This window comes from Chiloscyllium punctatum, chromosome 12 (assembly GCF_047496795.1).
Source record: "Chiloscyllium punctatum isolate Juve2018m chromosome 12, sChiPun1.3, whole genome shotgun sequence".
NCBI classification, from domain to species: domain Eukaryota; kingdom Metazoa; phylum Chordata; class Chondrichthyes; order Orectolobiformes; family Hemiscylliidae; genus Chiloscyllium; species Chiloscyllium punctatum.
In genome coordinates, this window is record NC_092750.1 from 31,055,103 (window position 1) to 31,073,406 (window position 18,304).

Here is an 18,304-nt window from a genome sequence, read left to right on the forward strand (position 1 = left end):
TCATGTGCTTTTAAAAATCAAAATCTCCTCATAATCCTCTCATGACAATTATCCAGCCTTGAAATGGGGTCCCAGTGGTATAAAGGTTGAGCATCTAAATAAAACAAAGAACTGCAGATGTTGGATATGTGAAATAAAAACAGAAGTTGCTGGTGAAACTCAGCAGGTCGGGCAGCATCTGTGGAGAGAAAGCACAGTTGACATTTTAAGTCCGATAACACTTCTTCAGACTTGAGATGTTATCTCTGCTTTCTCCCCACAAATGTTACCAGAACTGCTCTGTTTGGCAGCAATTTCTGCTTTTGAAGGGGATGTAAATGTTTCTGGACAAGCATTTCAACACATGGTGTCATCAAAGAATTGGGAGATAGGTGGGCTTAGATTCTACAGTGAAAACTGACCCCAAGATGTTTAGAGATGCAGTATACAGGAAAGGACCAAAAATGGATTGATGAGGAACTTGAGTGTTGATGGTGTGTGGTGGGAAGTGATGATGGAAATGCTCTTGATTTACTTCAATGAACAACCGTGGGACCAAAGAGGACCAAAGTCCCATTCAGTTGGTTGTTGGGAGTCATTGGAGAATATCAATCCCTCCAACTTACCATCCAGTTCAAGTAACTGCTTTGATTTTGGTGAAATAGTAGAGCTTTCTGAGAAAACAGAACAGAAACCAAATCAATTTTCTAGTTGATCCTTGGCATGTAGGAAAAGAGAATAACATGTCTAATTGAAAAAAATGAAACAGTAAGAGCAAACCTGGAGTTTGAAATCCAAAAATGTTTTGATTATCACACCAATCAACTACAGTTCATCTACAATAAATATCATTCAATAGCATCAATTTACTGTGGAAAGACAACATAAATGAATTGTGCCAAGATTCTACTATTTCATTCTTGTAATTTATATCTGATTTCCAATGGGTAAGATTAACTTAAGGAATTTCTTCCTGCAGAATGATCAGTGAGTTCTGCTGAACTTTGGTATACTCAAAACATTCATTGTGAACTAGTTATTGAACCAGCATGAAAACCTGAAAGGCCTTTAATGTGGCTGCAGAAGTCCTATGGTCAAACAGGCTGATATTTCCATCAAAGCAGAAAATGCCTTGAGCCAGTTTCCAGTACGTTGTTTCTTCCATGGATAATTGGCTTCTTCTAAGAGGCCCTTAACCACGATGAGCAACATTGGTGAGAGTTGATCGAAGAACAACACTGAATTTATACCCTCATTATCCATTCATCTTGTTCTATATAATTGCATTAATATTCTTCACATTTTGCCATTCTTGGAAGATTCTTTTGTACGAAACTACCCTAGTTAATTGTCTCATTACTTGATGTGCTTCCTATCGCGTACTGATGAAGCAAATACATGTGAATCTTTTCAATTAATTTATGAGCTTGCATAAAAATCTTAGTGATGAACTTCCATTTGCTAAAATCACTTAAAATACTTTTCATGAAAAGACCACTGAGTCTGATAAGTGCTCCTACGGTTCCGAACTACCCACAGCAGAGAAAAGTTTTGATGCACTCAGCTCAAGCAAGTGTACTGCTCACTTTGCTTTCTCACAATACAGAACTAAAGTAAATATTTCAAAAACCGGGGATTTATTCTGCTTTACAAAATTTAACCAATGCTAGGATTATTGCCAGAAGTCAGAAATGTCAATATTAGGAACAGGAAATGTTTCACGGTTGGGTCAAAGTAAGCTTGTTTCTGTGTGTTAGTCTAGCATTATTGTTTTGATGTAAGCAAGTCACATTTGGCACTGCCTAGCATAATCTGTGCAAAATGTTGCTTACCGTATACATTTTATGGTTATAATATGCCAAAAGTTAGTCAAATAAGTGAAAAATGCTTGAGTATCAACTGAAAATTTACCAGATTAGCTGCATCGCAATAGATTGTAGTAGTACAAATTCATGCACATTAAATCAGACATTTCTCAATGTCTTTTCATGAAAACAAATGTTTCTGATATCAGCAAATAAAAACTTAGCTCCAAGACAAATATTCTCAGCTTATAAATTTATTTTAAAACATTAAATCTTCAGCAAATTTCTTCATTAATAACCTATCGATAACTTAATATGGGGCGACTGACATTCTGGCAAAGTATCAAGTTCTGAGGAATGGTCACCAGACTTGAATCATTAACTCTGATTTCTCTTCACAAATGCTGCCAGACCTGCTGAGTTTTCAAAGCAACTTCTATTTTTGTATCAAGTAAAAGTATGTTCTATGGACTGACACAACATCAATAATTTTAGCACAATTGGCCTCTATTCTGAAAATTATTCCAGTTTACTGTGTTAACATACTACATGTTTAAAAGCTTCTGAGATAATTCAAAAAGACAAAGAAAATTAAAATGGAGATTAACACAGTATTAATTACATTTTTATCATAAGGCATAAAACTGCAAGTAAGTTGTGGAAGTTCAAAAACTCAATTTTTGCACAATTATCAACAGAAAACTAAAAACAAAAGCACAACTTACTCCTGACTTCTCAGAAAAGTTTGATAAATCAGTCGATCAATGGAAAAAAGAACAACCAATGGTTTATACTAAAAGAATAAAGATTTTTATTAAGCATTGTAAGTTGCATTCAATAGCCTTCCAGTATTACACCACACCATAATCCATCAGCAACCGAGCAAACCCAACAGTCGTTCATTCTTGCACAATCCATATGTAGGTAGAACTCCTTTCAACTTACAGAAAAGGTACTATGTAGCTGTTGCGGGCAGGGATTTGGTGGGGTGGGGGGGGTGTTACATTTTATTTCTGTTCACTAATGTGTGATGAAGAGCATCAGGAAAATTATATGAAATAATAATAAAGTAAGGATTCTGATTCAAAGTACATCAGGTTTGAAACACTAACAAAAACAGCAGAACGATACAAGTTTACTTGCTTATACTAAACTCTTGATGGGAAAATTTTAAAAACGAGCAATTTGCTGAATTGTCTGCTACGTAGGGGGTAATTATTTTTTGAAGATTGAAGCTTTTCAAGAATTTTGTAGAAAGATCACTTTGCTAATACAAATGCATAAAACAGCAACAGAGAACAATATGAATACAGTAGCGATGAGTACACCAGGGTTAACATTAATCATTCAGAGTGGCTAGATAACTTTTGTAGGTTTTAGAATAAATGCAACAGAGGTCAATAACCACAAAATTTAAGGTTAGAGCAAGATCAGTTAATGACTAAACATATTTTAACATCTTTTTATAGGACTATGACTAACTTTTAAAATTTGCAAATGGGCACAGTACTTGTAGGATGGAAGAAAGAGGACGATAACATGCATAATATTAACTACACACTTCAAAAATTATGAACCATGCAGAAGTTTAGCCGAAGTAGTACTAATGTCTACATCTGATTCAAAAACCACTGATTTCATTGATTCACGGATGCATGGTAAGAGCTGTCATATTCACAAAACATATCAATTATATGGTGATGTTTAACTATTTTTAAAGGTCATCTGCATCTTCAATGAATGTTTTCAGTTGTTTTTTTTTGACATGTAATTTGCTTCTTACACATATTTGCTTTTTCTTAAAGATTGCCAAAACCGAAGCTGCGTATTACTTTCTAGTAACTTAAACATTGAATTATTTTATTTTAAAAATCTTTTTCTGACATAACCACACCAAAACTAATGACATTGAAGTAGTAGAATTTTTTTTTGTGGTTCTGTGCCTTTTGCAGGCTTATGAAATTTAAATCTTAAAATAAGCAACTGACACAACACATAAAATCAATTAAGATGGCAAAGTTATGGTGCCAAGTACTGTACTGTATTTTAACCTATGTATTGAAGACTGCCAAATTAAAGCCATATTTGCTTTACGTTCTGAAAAAGAAAATGTAAATTGTCATAACCAGTTTGAATGTCTCGTTACACCATTTCAAATGTGGGAGTCAAATGCTCTTCATTTCATTTGGTAGCATTCAACTGCAACTGGCTAGAAAAGATTGCTTGTTAAACAGCTGACATCAAAGAGGGATCCACATTTCCAATGTCCTTATTTCTCTATGGAGAAGAAAATATTGTATGCAACTGTAGGCCTTCCTTTTCAAATATTCCTATTCTGTAACCTTCCAAACATCCTTCACCCCCTGAACAAAAAACAAAAAATACAGATTACTCTTCCTTTTTCAAGACAGCAGTATCAAGATTTTCATCCCTATTGCAACTGCCATCTGTAGTTAGTGCATTTAAGTGAGGAGTTGTATTGCACATTTTAGAGTCATTATTCAAGGCACTTTCAGTTTGGTTGGAAGCCCTGATGTCTCCTTTGTTTCCATTTAGCTCGGAAACAGGTTTACTTTCATCTGAAACTCCATTTTCAGCAGGAGAGCTATCTGAAGAGTCTTCTGCAAGACCTGTTTGAGATTTCTCATGTTCCTCTGAACCATGGTCTCCAGAATCCCCAGATGCCTTCAATTCTTGAGCAATTTCTTCTGCTGAAGCAGCATAAGCAGGCTGACCCTGTCACATACAAGAACACTTCAATCAGCATATACTTTAAAATAAATACTTGTTGTGTGACAAGATATTCCAGCATAGCAAATCAAAAACTTCAAGGGTCTAAGATGTGAATATATGACTAATATAGTATTTTATTGACGTATAAAATATATTCAGTAGGGCTTCATTGCTTACATTGTTATTAATTACTCAATCACAAGAATTTCCAAGTACTTGTGGATGCCAAAATTGGTATTTTTGACTGCAAAAATAGACTAAGATTAAAAACTTTATACAGCTTTAGATGTCTAGAAGTGAGATTCATCTACTGTTATTCTAATTTTGGAAACAATTTAATAGAAGGCCGTCCAGCCCATTTGACCAGTTCTGCCAGTTAGCTAGACCATGCCTCGTCAGTAATCATCTCCATTTATCTTCCTTTGTTTCATTTTCCTCAATTCTCTCTCAATTCCCTGACATGTTTCCTCTGTGGCCAGCTCTAATTCTACTATAGTAGTCATGATTTGGAAATGCTGGTGTTGGACTGGGGTGTAAAAAGTTAAAAATCACACAACACCATCTGATGGTTGACAAGGAGTGCCGCTCCAAAAGCTAGTGCTTCCATTTAAACCTGTTGGACTATAACCTGGTAGTGTGTGATTTTTAACTTCATTCATAATAGAATTACTAAAGGAAATATTGATTCTCTATCTAATCATTTATCATTTTAAACAATTTATTTAGACTGCTCAACCTTTTAAATGCATGGAAGGACATCACATTTTAACCATTTAAAATCTGCATGATTAACTCAAAGGCCAATGTGTAGTTTGTTGCCCAGAACAGAAAACAATACTTCACAGCCTTGAATGTCAAAAGTATCATATACTCACTTTTGTATTCCAACCTCCTTGAGATGAAAGCCAACACTCCACTGGCCTTGTCATACTCAAGCGTGACCTTTTTATATACATATCTATATTCATTTGTTCTAATTTTCTCATCGATAAGCAATTTTTCAGCTTCATTTCCCTAGACTTAAATAATTTCTACCAAATTTGGCCATTCCATTAGGGAGGAAATATGTATATATCAAGTAGCAATTGAGTTGTAACCCCATCTTGAAATTTCCCTGTTCCATCCGGCCCCTTGCAGGTGATTTAAATAGTGTGTAGCTTTTCTATACTTTAATTGACCTGGTCACGTAATTTACAGCAGAATCAATGGTAGTATATCATAGCAAGTATAACCCTTGTTCAGCTTCATTTGCAATACCAAAGCATCAACAAAATTTTAAACTCAAGATTTAACAATGTTAAACCAATACTAAAGCAAACAAAAAGTCAATTTTAAATTCATATCTAAAAATAATGATCCTATAGCTCACCCCCTGATTTCTGATATTCCAGACAGCAGCACTTTTAGTGTAGTACTTCGCTCCCCTGCTGAAACGACTAGCAGCTGGGCTGGAGATGATTCCTCTTGCACGTCTTAAGAAGCAAAACAAATCAATTAATTTAACTGTATTAACTTTCTTTTGAGAGAGCAGACTAATGATCATGGAACAGAATAAGAAGCGTATTTTAAAATGCTTGTTTAAGCAACTCATCATAAATTGAGGCTATTAAATGCTATTTGCCAGATCCAAACTTGGCAAATCTGTACGTTATATGATCAAACACTAGCAACTCCAGCAGTCCTTTGTAAAAGCAAAATAGTCCAACTTTAGGTGCAATAATTGTTCTCTGAATTTTATAATCTATATGTTCATTCATGACTCTAAGTGGAGCTCAGAAATAAAGAGTGACTCGTTGCTCTGTTAAAGTTGGCCAGACACTTATAACTTCAGATCCCAAGCCGAATCTCCCATCCTATATCATAACAATGAAACACAAACTTCACTGATGGAGAAAATGTGTAGTTAAGATTAATGTTATTCTTAGAATACTCCCTATATATTGTCAATCATCTTGATCAATGTACCAACTTAAATCTCATTAGGTTAGGCTTGCAGCTCATACAGTTTTCATGGATTGGTACAAGCTTGTGGTTGAGCCTGGAATATTGGCATAGTCTTTGTCATTGAAGCAAATAAGTGAGGTGACCACAAATCTAAAGTTTCAAACTCAGCACTCCCAAAGTCAAGGTTAGTGAAAGATGGATACTCCACGTGGTCAGGCCAACAGAGAGTGGCAATGACAGTATGCAATGCAGGCACTCAGGTGTTTTTCTTTTACCATCCATCATACTGCGTTCACACAAAAAATAATTTGTCACTCATTTCAGCTAGGCCATAACCCGTACAACCTTTGATTTAATGCAGTAATTTTATTCACAGCAGATTACCATCTTAGTCTGTTATCACGTGTTTCATATAGCCTTTGTTTGATATCCTAACTCCAAAAATCAGCCAGAATGGTGAAGTTGTTGATATGAACATCTGAGGTATGAACTCACATTTTGTTTGGGTGCTGTCATGATTGTCTATAAATTCAGTTGTGAGAAGAGCTCAAAACTGTAAACTTGGACTTCAAGCTAGTGGGGGAAATATTCATCTTGATCCTGGAGGCAGTAAACTGGCAATGAAAACAAAAAATTCAAGAGTTTCTACAACAACTCTGACATTTCTGATGAGTGCCTTGCACAGTTTTATCATAATGTTCCCTTTGAAATAAAGGCCAACATTCCAATTGGTTTCTTTATTATCTGAAATTGTGTGCTAGATTTATATACAAGGACTCCTGGTTCCTTCTGTGCTATAGCTTTCTGCAGTCATTGTCTATTTAAGTAATTTTCAGCTCCTATATTTTGCCTGCCTAAATACTTAACCTCATAATTTCCCTCATATTCCAATTGCCAAATTTGTGCACAGTCACTTAATCTGTCTAAACCCTTCAACAAAATGAATGCATCATCCTCACCACTTGCCTTCCTACACATTTTTGTGCCACCTGCAAACCTGAATGTACTTTCCTTAAAGTAATTATATTGTAGATAACAGGGGCTCCAGCAATGATTCCAGTGATTCCTTGGCATCTTGAAAATGTCCCCAACCCAACTCTGTCTTCTATTAGTTAGCCAAGCCTCTGTGCACACTATATATACCCACACTACATATACCACCTCCAACACCATAGGCTCTTATTAAACAGCCTCATACGTGGAACCAATCAAACACGTTCTGAAAATCTATTCTACACTTTATATTCACTGCTTCCCTTTTATCTAACATGTTTGTGACCTTCTGAAAACATCCTAATAAATTTGTTAAGCATGATTTCCCCTTTGTGAAGCTCAGCTCCACTTAAATCATAAAAAACCTAAAGAACTGCGGATGCTGGAAATCAGAAACAAAATCAGAAATTGCTCAAAAATCTAAGCATGTCTGGCAGCATCTGTGGAGAGAATGCAGAGCTGACGTTTTGGATCCAGTGACCCTTCTTCAGAACTGCTCCACCACTCATATTATGCAATTCTAAATGCTGGCATTTTCCCAAGAAAAAATGTCAAGCTAGCTGGCTTATAGTTTTGCGAGACTTTTTCTCCTTGCCTTTTAATTTCAGGTGTTACATTGGCAGTTTCCAAATTATCTGCAACTTTTCCAGAATCAAAGGATTCCTGAAAGACTACTAACGGTGCATCCACCATCTCTGTAACTACTACTTTTAAAATCTCAGGATGCGTGCAATCAGACCCAGGGGACTTGATGGTCTTTCACCCATTAATTTCCCTTGCACTTATCCTCTAGTGGTAGTTACTGTATTTATTTCCTCGATGTGTATTTGCTCCTTCTTAATTATCTTTTTGGTAATCTCTTGTTGGCATTTAAAACTTTTTCGATACTCTGGGTGACCACTAACCTTTGCCACATTCATGCTTTTTGTCAATCCTACTTTCTCACTGGGGTAAATCTTTGCTGTGACCTCAAACTATTTTCTTAAACATCTGCCACTGTTTCTCAACTGTCTTTGCTACTAAACTCCTTTCTTAGACTGCTCCAGCTAGCTCTGTCAACACTCATTTCTTTGGCCTTTACATGAAGACCATTTGTACACGGCCCTGGAAAGCTGATGTGAATGGAGCTATAAAACAACTACCAAGAGAAATTGAAGAAGAGGCATGAAATGAGAGTATTTTCTAGCTTGTTTTAATAGATTATCATCTTTCTTTCTCACATTGAAACTCCTCTACAAATATTTCTATTATGCCTGGGTGCAGAAAATGTTCACAAATGCCTTTGCAGATGGAATACTGAGGTTCTATGAAACAACTAGCATAGAAAAACTAAAAGAGTGCCTGCTGTCTTCATTCTTATCCTTAGTGTAATGAAGGACTAATAATTCGCACAAACCCATAAAACTTCAGTAGCTCTCAAAAGGTGCTTTACAATGTAATTCATTCTGTTTTCATCACAATTATCCTAGCAGACTTAAAATCCTAACCCTAACCCATACACTATGTACAGGAGCCAATTATAGTCATTGTGAACCTCTCTATAGCTTACATTTACGTACATTCCAGAAGGGGAAGAATAGGCAGTATGGGTTTTCTGATAATCACAAGTATATACCAACAGTTAGATGATGTACTCACAGACAGAAGATGTGAACATGCTATGATATGGATCATATAGCCATGTTTACGAACCTGGAATGTAGACTATGCAAAGACTGTTGAGTAGAGTCACAAGAGTTATACAGCATGGAAACAAACCCCTCAGTCCAACCTGTCCATGCTGATCAGTTATCCTAAACTGATCTAGTTCCATTTGCCACATATATCCCTTTCCACCCCACCTATACATGGACCCATCCAGAGGACTTTTAACCGTTGCAATTGCACCACTTCCTCTTGCAGCTCGTTCCATACACACACCACTTTTTGCATTAAATAACCTCTCACTTTAAACCTATGCCCTCTAGTTCTGGACTCTTCTAGGAAGGGTACTTGGCTACTCACCTCATCGCCTCCGAAGCTTTAGGGACAATACCCCAGCCTATTCAGCCTTTACCAATAGCTTAAACCCGCCAACCTTGACAATATCCTTGTAAATGTTTTCTGAACCCTTTCAAGTTTGACAATAACCATCCTATAGCAGGGAGACGAGAGTTGGGAGGACATATTGCAGCATGTATAGGACATTGGTTCGGCCACTGTTGGAATATTGCATCAATTCTGGTCTCCTTCCTATCGGAAAGATGTTGTGAAACTTGAAAGGGTTCAGAAAAGATTTACAAGGATGTTGCCAGGGTTGGGGGATTTGTGCTATAGGGAGAGGTTGAATAGGCTGGGGCTGTTTTCCCTGGTGCGTCGGAGGCTGAGGGGTGACCTTATAGAGATTTACAAAATCATGAGGGGCATGGATAGGATAAATAGATGAAGTCTTTTCCCTGGGGCGGGGGAGTCCAGAACTAGAGGGCATAGGTTTAGGGTGAGAAGGGAAAGATATAAAAGAGACCTAAGGAGCAACCTTTTCACGCAGAGAGTAGTACGAGTACGGAATGAGCTGCCAGAGGAAGTGGTGGAGGCTGGTACAATTGCAACATTTAAGGGGTACTTGGATGGGTATATGAATAGGAAGGGTTTGGAGGGATATGGGCCGGGTGCTGGCATGTGGGACTAGATTGGGTTGGGATATCTGGTCGGCATGGACGGGTTGGACCGAAGGGTCTGTTCCCATGCTGTACATCTCAATGATTCTAGACGTGTGAATTTCTCCAGACTGGAAAGAGAGATGTTCTTCCTTGTTGTAGAGGGAAAATCCATTCACAATTAGTTTTTATTTCTGAGATTCTGCTAAATGGTAAATGTTTTGAGTTCAAATGTCAAACAATTCAAGACATATTTAGCATGTGCTATTATATATTTTGAAACCAACATACCCTCTAGCTGGTCCTCCAACAGAAACAACTTGCAGGGGAAAGGCGGTTCTACCACGTCCACGCTTGCTTCCTGCCCACTGGCCTACGACTGTCCCTGCAATCTCCAGTTTACCTCCTTGAGAGGGCATTGGCTGGACACCTGCAAATTGAAAAGGAATAATTAACACCAGTTGGCATTCTTCAGTAAACCAAAATGAGGATGAATGATATAATATTATACCAAAAAAACCTTAGCTAAGCACTTTAGTGCATTTATTGATGTGAAAGTAAGAAACTCTCTCGAAGTAACAACATAAAAAAATTAATGCTTGTATTGAATATTTAACTACAAACTGAACTCTTATCTTAAACATACAAACATATTTAAGTATATTTTCACAAACTATAAAAGAACATCATACTGATACTCGAACAGTTACCAATTCACTTGGAATGACCCACAGTCCATACCAAAGAAAGAATAAACATGCAGTTAACAATCAAAAAGTAATTAATTTAAAACATGGAAATATTAAAAGGACAACTCTGTACAATTTTTGCAAAAGTGAAATAAGCTCTTTTTGGAATGGGTAAACTATTATGCTGAAAATTAGAACTAGAGAATGCGATTCCTTTCTCATTTTCACAGATGTACTATGTCAAGCATTTAAAGGTTTGAAAGACTGAAAGAATCTGCCTCACAGCGCCAGAGATCGAGGTTGAAATCCCGCCTCGGGCAATTGTCTGTGTGGAGTTTGCACATTCTCCCAGTGTCTGCATGAGTTTCCTCCGGGTGCTCTGGTTTCCTCCCACAGTCTAAAGATGTGTAGGATAGGTGAATTGGCCACGTTAAATTGCCCGTAGTGTTAGGTGAAGGGGTAAAATGTAGGGGAATGGGTCTGGGTGGGTTGCTGTTTGGAGGGTCAGTGTGGACTTGTTGGGCCAAAGGGCCTGTTTCCACACTAAGTAATCTAATCTAATCTGCTCCAATATGCCTCAACCCTAATGGAGAAAACACTAACAGCTTCTTATCCAGCAGCACACCATGTATGTATACCAAATGGTGTACAACAGTTTTATAAAGCTGCTTATCACTATCGTCACAATAGTAATTAAGGCATGAGCAATGAATGATTACTTTGCAAGAAATACCCACTCAATCCAATGAATGAATAGAAACTAGGGGATTAAAAAAACAACAGTAATTCTTGTGGCCTGAGTGAGCCTGACAATTTCTTGTTATTTAAAAGCAGTTTTGCATTGACAGTTAACAATAAGTTAAGCCAAGGCAAAATAACTTCATTATAGACAGCCATCAACTAGTGACTCAACAGTTCCCTGCTCTGATATTTCTATTACTTTGCATAACATAGAAACAAAAAAAAACTTTTCCCAATAATGTTTCAGTATATGGCAAAGATGGTGGAAAAAAAGAGAAGTCACCAAAAATCCTGGATGAACAAATTACCGAATCACTTTTAGAAGCAATCATATAACCTGTAGTCTGTGCACAACTATGATCGGATGTTGAATTTGAGCTGGATTAAATACCCGTACTAAAGATATTACAGATCATCGATGGTGCTAAAAAAATTGAACCAGGAGATTACCTCATCTGAGTACAAGTCAGAAAACCACAATCTGGTCACTCAGTCAGAATTATTTTCCCAAAGAAAGGCGATTTGCTACATGCACTGGAAGATGCTTACTAAAATCTACTCATCAACTCCAAAGATTTCTTTCATAAACTGACATTAAGCTTGACAGCCAGCAAAGTGTAGACAGGGGGAATTCCCTGCTCAAGTTCAATTCTCTAATGTGGAGGCAAAAAGTCCTTTATTGGACCAAAATGCACCAAAATGAAGCTACTTGAATTGCATTCCAAGAGCTTGATAACATTATATTCACTGCAGAGATATAAAAGTCAGATTACAAGGAAAATATTTCCTAGAGTTCTGTTACTGCAAAGAATTTGTGCCTTGTAACAAATAATGACATTATGTACTTCAGTATTAATGTAATGAAAGCAGGCCAAAGAACAAACTTTCGCCTTGATCCTTTGGCAGGTGGGCTCATAAATAGAGTCAACTTAATCTGAAGCAGATGAGACAAAAAGAAATGTAGGTGGCACAGAACAAAAGGATTCGTTTTGGATTACAGAGGAACAGGAGTAGGCCATTCAGCACCTTGAGCCTATTCCACTAATCAATGAGATTATGGCTAATCTGTGAAGTAAGTGCACTTATAGTACATCCTCAGTATTCATGAAGTCACGAATTTGCCTATCAACATGCATGGAGAAAACAGGTTTGACTTCTGTTACCTCTTCTTAGTTCTAGCAAAGAATTGGAACAGACATAATTGTCCAATATTCATTATGGTAGATCTTCAGAATTGCAGGACTCTCAAGGAATTACGTTATAATAATAATTCTTTGAAAACCATGACGTTTTAACATGGCATGTGTTTTTTTTTTGTAAAATAGGAGTCCTCACCTACAAGCAAGCCCGATTTACAAACTTGCCGACCTGACAGGCTGGTAAAACTATAAGGTTGAGGTTTTAGGTTAGAAGCAAGTGGGTTGGGAATTTGTTAGTAGAGATTGGGCTGTAGGGTGGCTGATGGCTTCAGGAGTGGAAGATTCTTGGACATTGCTTTTAAAAAAAAGGGTTAAGTGTTGGGGAATCATGGGAGAGTCAGAAGTTGCAAAGAAAATGGAGGAACACAATTAATGGGTTCACTGAAGGGAGCACACATTTGTTGGGTGCGCAAGAAGCAGTTATACTTTGTTGTGACCACAACCAGAGTTGTAAAAGTACTTACCTGATGGATCCAAGTATCTTATGGCCTTTTGTCTGCTATACTTCCCAAAACAGTGGTTTAAAATGGAAAAATGTTATAACTGAGATACACAATCTCATGAATTAAAATCAGAGATGGAGAGGGTTGAGGAGCATAGGCTCATTTCCTCACCTCCCACTCAAACCAAACATATCAATTTTTGGGCTTTTAAAATACTCCCAAATGCCTTCTATTCCATAACATTTTAAAATGATACCCCTTTCAAAAATTGTCACGATTTTGAGGTACCAGCGTTGGACTCGCGTGTACAAAGTTAAAAATCACACAACACCAGGTTATAATCCAACAGGTTCATTTGGAAGCACTAACTTTTGGAGCGCTGCTCCTTCATCAGGTGATTGTGTCTCTGCCAAACATTTAAAATTTAGATCATGGATCATAAATAAGATAGTCATTTTCAGACGTTTTAAAGTTCTGAATGAACAAATGGCAATGACATCTTAACAAATCAGAAGGCACCTTCGAAGACAAGCTATTGGCACTTTTTAAAAAAACTGAATAACTACTAGGACAGTTAGTGGATTAAAACTAACGACTAGTAGATTAAAAATCGAGAGTTTGAGAATAGTACAACCTGTGGGAGTTATTTGGACATTAATCCACTTCATGTGAATGTTGGCTGCAGTTATCTAACTGCGAAGCAGGAATAGTGGATATTACGGGAATGGAAATAAATTGGAATGTCATCTTAGATACAAGGAGACATCAAGCTTCCCAAAGTAGTTATTTAACCTGTTAGTTTTGACCATGTAACTGGACAAGTGAAAACCAAAAGTTAGCTATTCAACTCTGCCAAACACACAAATAGTTTCCCACACATCAGGTTAAAATGTTACAAAAGTCATTGCTAGATAATACATTGCTGAGATTTCAGCTTCAGTATCGACAAAATAGTAATGCTGCTTACCACCCAAGCCTCTCCCTCTACCATGATGTGTAAGGATTGGTCCAACGGGCCGTGGATAAACTGCAGCTGGATAAAAATGCATGGCTGGAGGAGGATAAGCAATGGGATGAGCTTGCCTGGAAAAGTTTAAGCCTTCCAGAATACTCTGACGCATTTTCTCAAGTTTTGCAGCTTGATCAGCCTATAATTAATCACAAAACAGTACAGATCCTAAGTATAGAATCCACTCTCAACTGCCAGTATTATGCTTGCTCCCCAAAGCATCAGATAAAGTACATCAAACTTTGTTTTGATCAGCACCTTACAAACCAGCACACTCTAGAAACCAGCAAAAATTATATACCTGACATACCAGACGTTTATTATTGCAATCTCTGCGATGTCTGAGTCGTCAGGGTGTCAATGAGAATGCTTTGTACCGTTACGTTTTATTTAAGGCAAAGTTGCATTCTTATTTAAGTGATTTATGCTGTAAACATTGCATAACAGAGATGTGTATACCCTCTGCATTACATTTCTATTATTTAGTGAATGTTTCACATTGATTTGTGGACGTCTTAATTAACTTGAATATTTGATCAACCAATCCACTCTTAATCCCACTGGTGCTATTTAATGTTTGACGTACATACAAACAATGGTATACAAACTAAATACCTAGTTTAAAAATATTGCAAAAACAGCCTAATGTCTATTATTAGATTGTACTGCAAACCAACACCCACAGATATTTTGTGATATTCTCAAAACATGTACTTTGTACCAATGTTCCCAAACAATATTTACCTCCCAAATACCTTGGTCCAGGTATTCTGATGGCCAGATGGCTTTTGATGCTGTATAAACTGGAGCTGTGTGTTGGGATCATGCTGAATTTCTGATGCAAGTGACTTTATGGGAATTGCTCAGGAAATTGAAACATCTGATGGGTAATCCCCCTGTGTCTAAAACTTCTGAGAACGCACCCTAAAATTAGGAGACTTCAGAGGGTGAGTTAAGCTTAATAGTTTAAAAACGTACACTAACTTGTGTAACTCTTAAACTGAAACCCCAACTCTAATACACCTAACACCACTTGCCTACCCAGTTGAGCAGACACCTACTATCCCAACACACAAGCCAATGCTGATGGACCTTCTTTGCTGCTGTTTTGTAGCTTCCTGGTCAGGCTCTTCAGGCTAAGTGCCAGCAAAAACATAGTCAAATGCATTGTTAAGTTGTCCAGATAAATTAGTTTTGCTGGAAAAAAGGACTTTTCCTTTCAACAGGCAAAACTGTTGCTTAGAAGTAATTGCATAACACTACAATTTGAAAGTGCACACTACATTGAGTCAACAATGAATCTTTCTCATAGGAAAATTCTTCATCTGTACCTGACTAAAACTGGGAAGTTCAGGTGTAAATCCACACATCACAAACTTTGTAAATCAGACTGTAGTCCCACCATCTCAATACAAAAATTTCCCTCAGAACCTTCCTGAATTCTAGAAACCATGCATAATCCCTTCTTAAAAAAATAGCACTTTTGGCATCATTTATTTTCAAGTAAATGTAGCTAAAAATCCACAATACAGAATAGTTTGGTTACTATAACTTGCGATTCTTCGCCCTAATATCTTTGAACTTCAATATGAATTCTAGTTATTTCCTGGAATCACTTTGCCAAAATTCATGCGTTAATCAAGACACACTCCTGATTGATGCAAATTAAGCATAAACTGGTTGGTGAAGTTTGATGGGCATAATACAACAGTATAACATCTATTAAAAGGCAGACCACAAGTTCCATTTTTCCTGTATACAGGACACTAACTAGATGCATGATGCACAATTCCCTTCAGATTACAACCAGAATAAGTACGTGGTCAAGTTGTTTGAGGTGCGGATGGAGGGAGGGCAGTACAACGCCTATTTTGTGGGAACGCTTTGGAGGAAGTAAAATATAAATTTATTCTTTCCTGTGAAAATATCAGGAACAGGCTGTTACAAACCTAACACTCAACTTAAAATGATGGTAAATAAGAGGCAATATGAAATCCATGCAGGGGAAAAATAAGCTTTTCAGGAAGGTGCATAGTACAAGGCAATAAAGTGCCTGTTGAACTGATACATTTTAAAAGGAGAGCTACTCATCCATACCCTCCATGGGCTGGCAAAGAGTTTAACACAGGGAAATCAGAACAAAGAACAGTTTAACAAATTTTTGAAGCAGAGTCAGGTGGTCAATGATGTGTTGTTATTTTTGTAATTGTTCCACAGGAGCAACCACACAAGGCTCTTGAGTATTTTCAAACAATGTGCTGAACAAATGTACAAACCAGGAAGAAAACAACTCAAATTCTGAACTGAAACAAACACATTTACATGGAAGGATATTGAAAATACCTGCCTCACAGGCAGTAGTGCAATGAGCACAGGGAATCTGCCTAAGGGAAGTGAAAGAATTGCCACAGTGATAATAGTGGAGAACATATGAATTACATGTATTACTTGTTAGTCATTGCTTGTGTCCTCTTCATGCACTGTTCTCTTCAACCCTCAAAGTTTCTAGTTTAGGAACCTCTATCCTGGATCAAATATATCCAGTTAATTTCTGAAATTATTAATTTGTAATTTTCATTTCATCTGCTGAAGAAAAAAATACCCCAGTGTACTATTCAGAAAACTGACGGCATAAGAAAACTGGCAAGATATTTCATAATTTTATCAAGCGTGAATATCTTATAACATACAAATACAAAATACACCAGCGATAAAATTTCTCACTTCAAACTAAATTCATCCATTTATAGTTGTTGATGTCCACAGACTTCCAGCACTTAAGTGAAGGGACATCTTCATGAACACGTTTCAACAGTAAGTATTTCTCATTTGTTCAAATGGTGTGAAGGTCTTACAGCCAGGTTTGGTGTGGTCCAGACAACCACAACACAATACCTTACTCAAATGGATCACTAGTCAACAATCAGAAGTAGTAACCTTGTCCAATTTTCCTCATCTGGCTCAACTCATTTCAGCTCAAGGATGTGGTTGTTAATTATTCTGCTGTATCTGGTTCAGTACTTAGAAACAATCCAAATACCTATGGAAGCTTCAAGAATCAAATCAGGCAGCACTCCTACAGTCTAAGATATCGAACTCTTGCCTCACTCTATATTGAACAAATGCCACTTCTTCAGAATTGTCTCTAGTACTGCTTAAACAGGTGCAATTAAAAAATCAACTGCCACTATTTATTTTCTAAAGTTGATTGTTCCATCCTCGTTTCAATGCCCATCAGCAAGTGAACAAAATTATATACATTATCAAACAATAATCAAAATATTCTCATTAATAACTTAATTATGCATACCTGACCATCGCAGAGGTCAATCAAGGGCACCTTTTCCCGGCTCACTTTTATAAGCTTACTTTGGAAAAGTTTGCCATCAAAGTACATCCATGGACAACAATGCTCCCATGGAATTGGCTGCCCACACGCATCATTTGCAAATAATGCCATATCAATGCCGCTCATAAACAATGCTCCAAGTTGGATACCACGGGGATCTAGGCTTTCAATCTGGGGAAGAAAGCACACAGGAATAAATCTACATGAATTGACTTGGCAATAATATGTGCATACTACCAACTTCAAGGAGACACCAATGGGATCATCCACCTAGCATTTTTGATTAAAGATACAATTTTTTTCTCTTGAACTCAAGTGCTAGGCTTCAGCAGAGTAGAGATAGGAATGTTAAATTGAGCTTCCTCCTACCATCTGTTATCTGGGCTGCTGTCAACATATTCTTGATTGAAATTGGTGTGGATGGTCAGCTTTGGTCTGATCCATAGAGGTTGAGATATCCTAGCTTGTATATTTTGGTGTTTACAGGTAGACAGTGTTGTAGAGTAACTTCATTATCTCGATTCCACATTTACACATATATAGCAAAATAACTGACAACAAATATTCTTTCCCAGAGGATACCAGTAACCGGTTGTGGATTTTTCTTTCAAAACAACAATCTAACAGTTAATAATTTAGGCTTTATTCTTTATTTGAGAACAGAATTTAAATTATTAAGCTGACATACAAGACTCTGAAATCAAATTCTTTGTATTTTTAGTTCAGGACACTGCATTACTAGTACAGCAGGAAAACCATTTATACAATCAGAAGAGGGGCCAGA

General features: G+C 37.0%; 1 protein-coding gene across 2 annotated transcripts in view; it reads right to left on the reverse strand.

Annotated features, from left to right (window-relative positions):
• Positions 1-2,571: 2,571 nt before the first annotated feature.
• The window catches only part of LOC140483749 (constitutive coactivator of PPAR-gamma-like protein 1 homolog), a 128,056-nt gene continuing 112,323 nt past the window's right edge, over positions 2,572-18,304 (reverse strand). For both annotated transcript variants that reach the window (XM_072582263.1, XM_072582262.1), the window contains exons 13-17: positions 17,482-17,691; positions 14,130-14,310; positions 10,382-10,520; positions 5,887-5,989; positions 2,572-4,520 (exon numbers count right to left, since the gene is read on the reverse strand). In XM_072582263.1, coding sequence (XP_072438364.1) covers positions 4,173-4,520; positions 5,887-5,989; positions 10,382-10,520; positions 14,130-14,310; positions 17,482-17,691 — 981 coding nt within the window. In that variant the 3' untranslated portion in view covers positions 2,572-4,172. The remainder of the gene's footprint in view (positions 4,521-5,886; positions 5,990-10,381; positions 10,521-14,129; positions 14,311-17,481; positions 17,692-18,304) is intronic.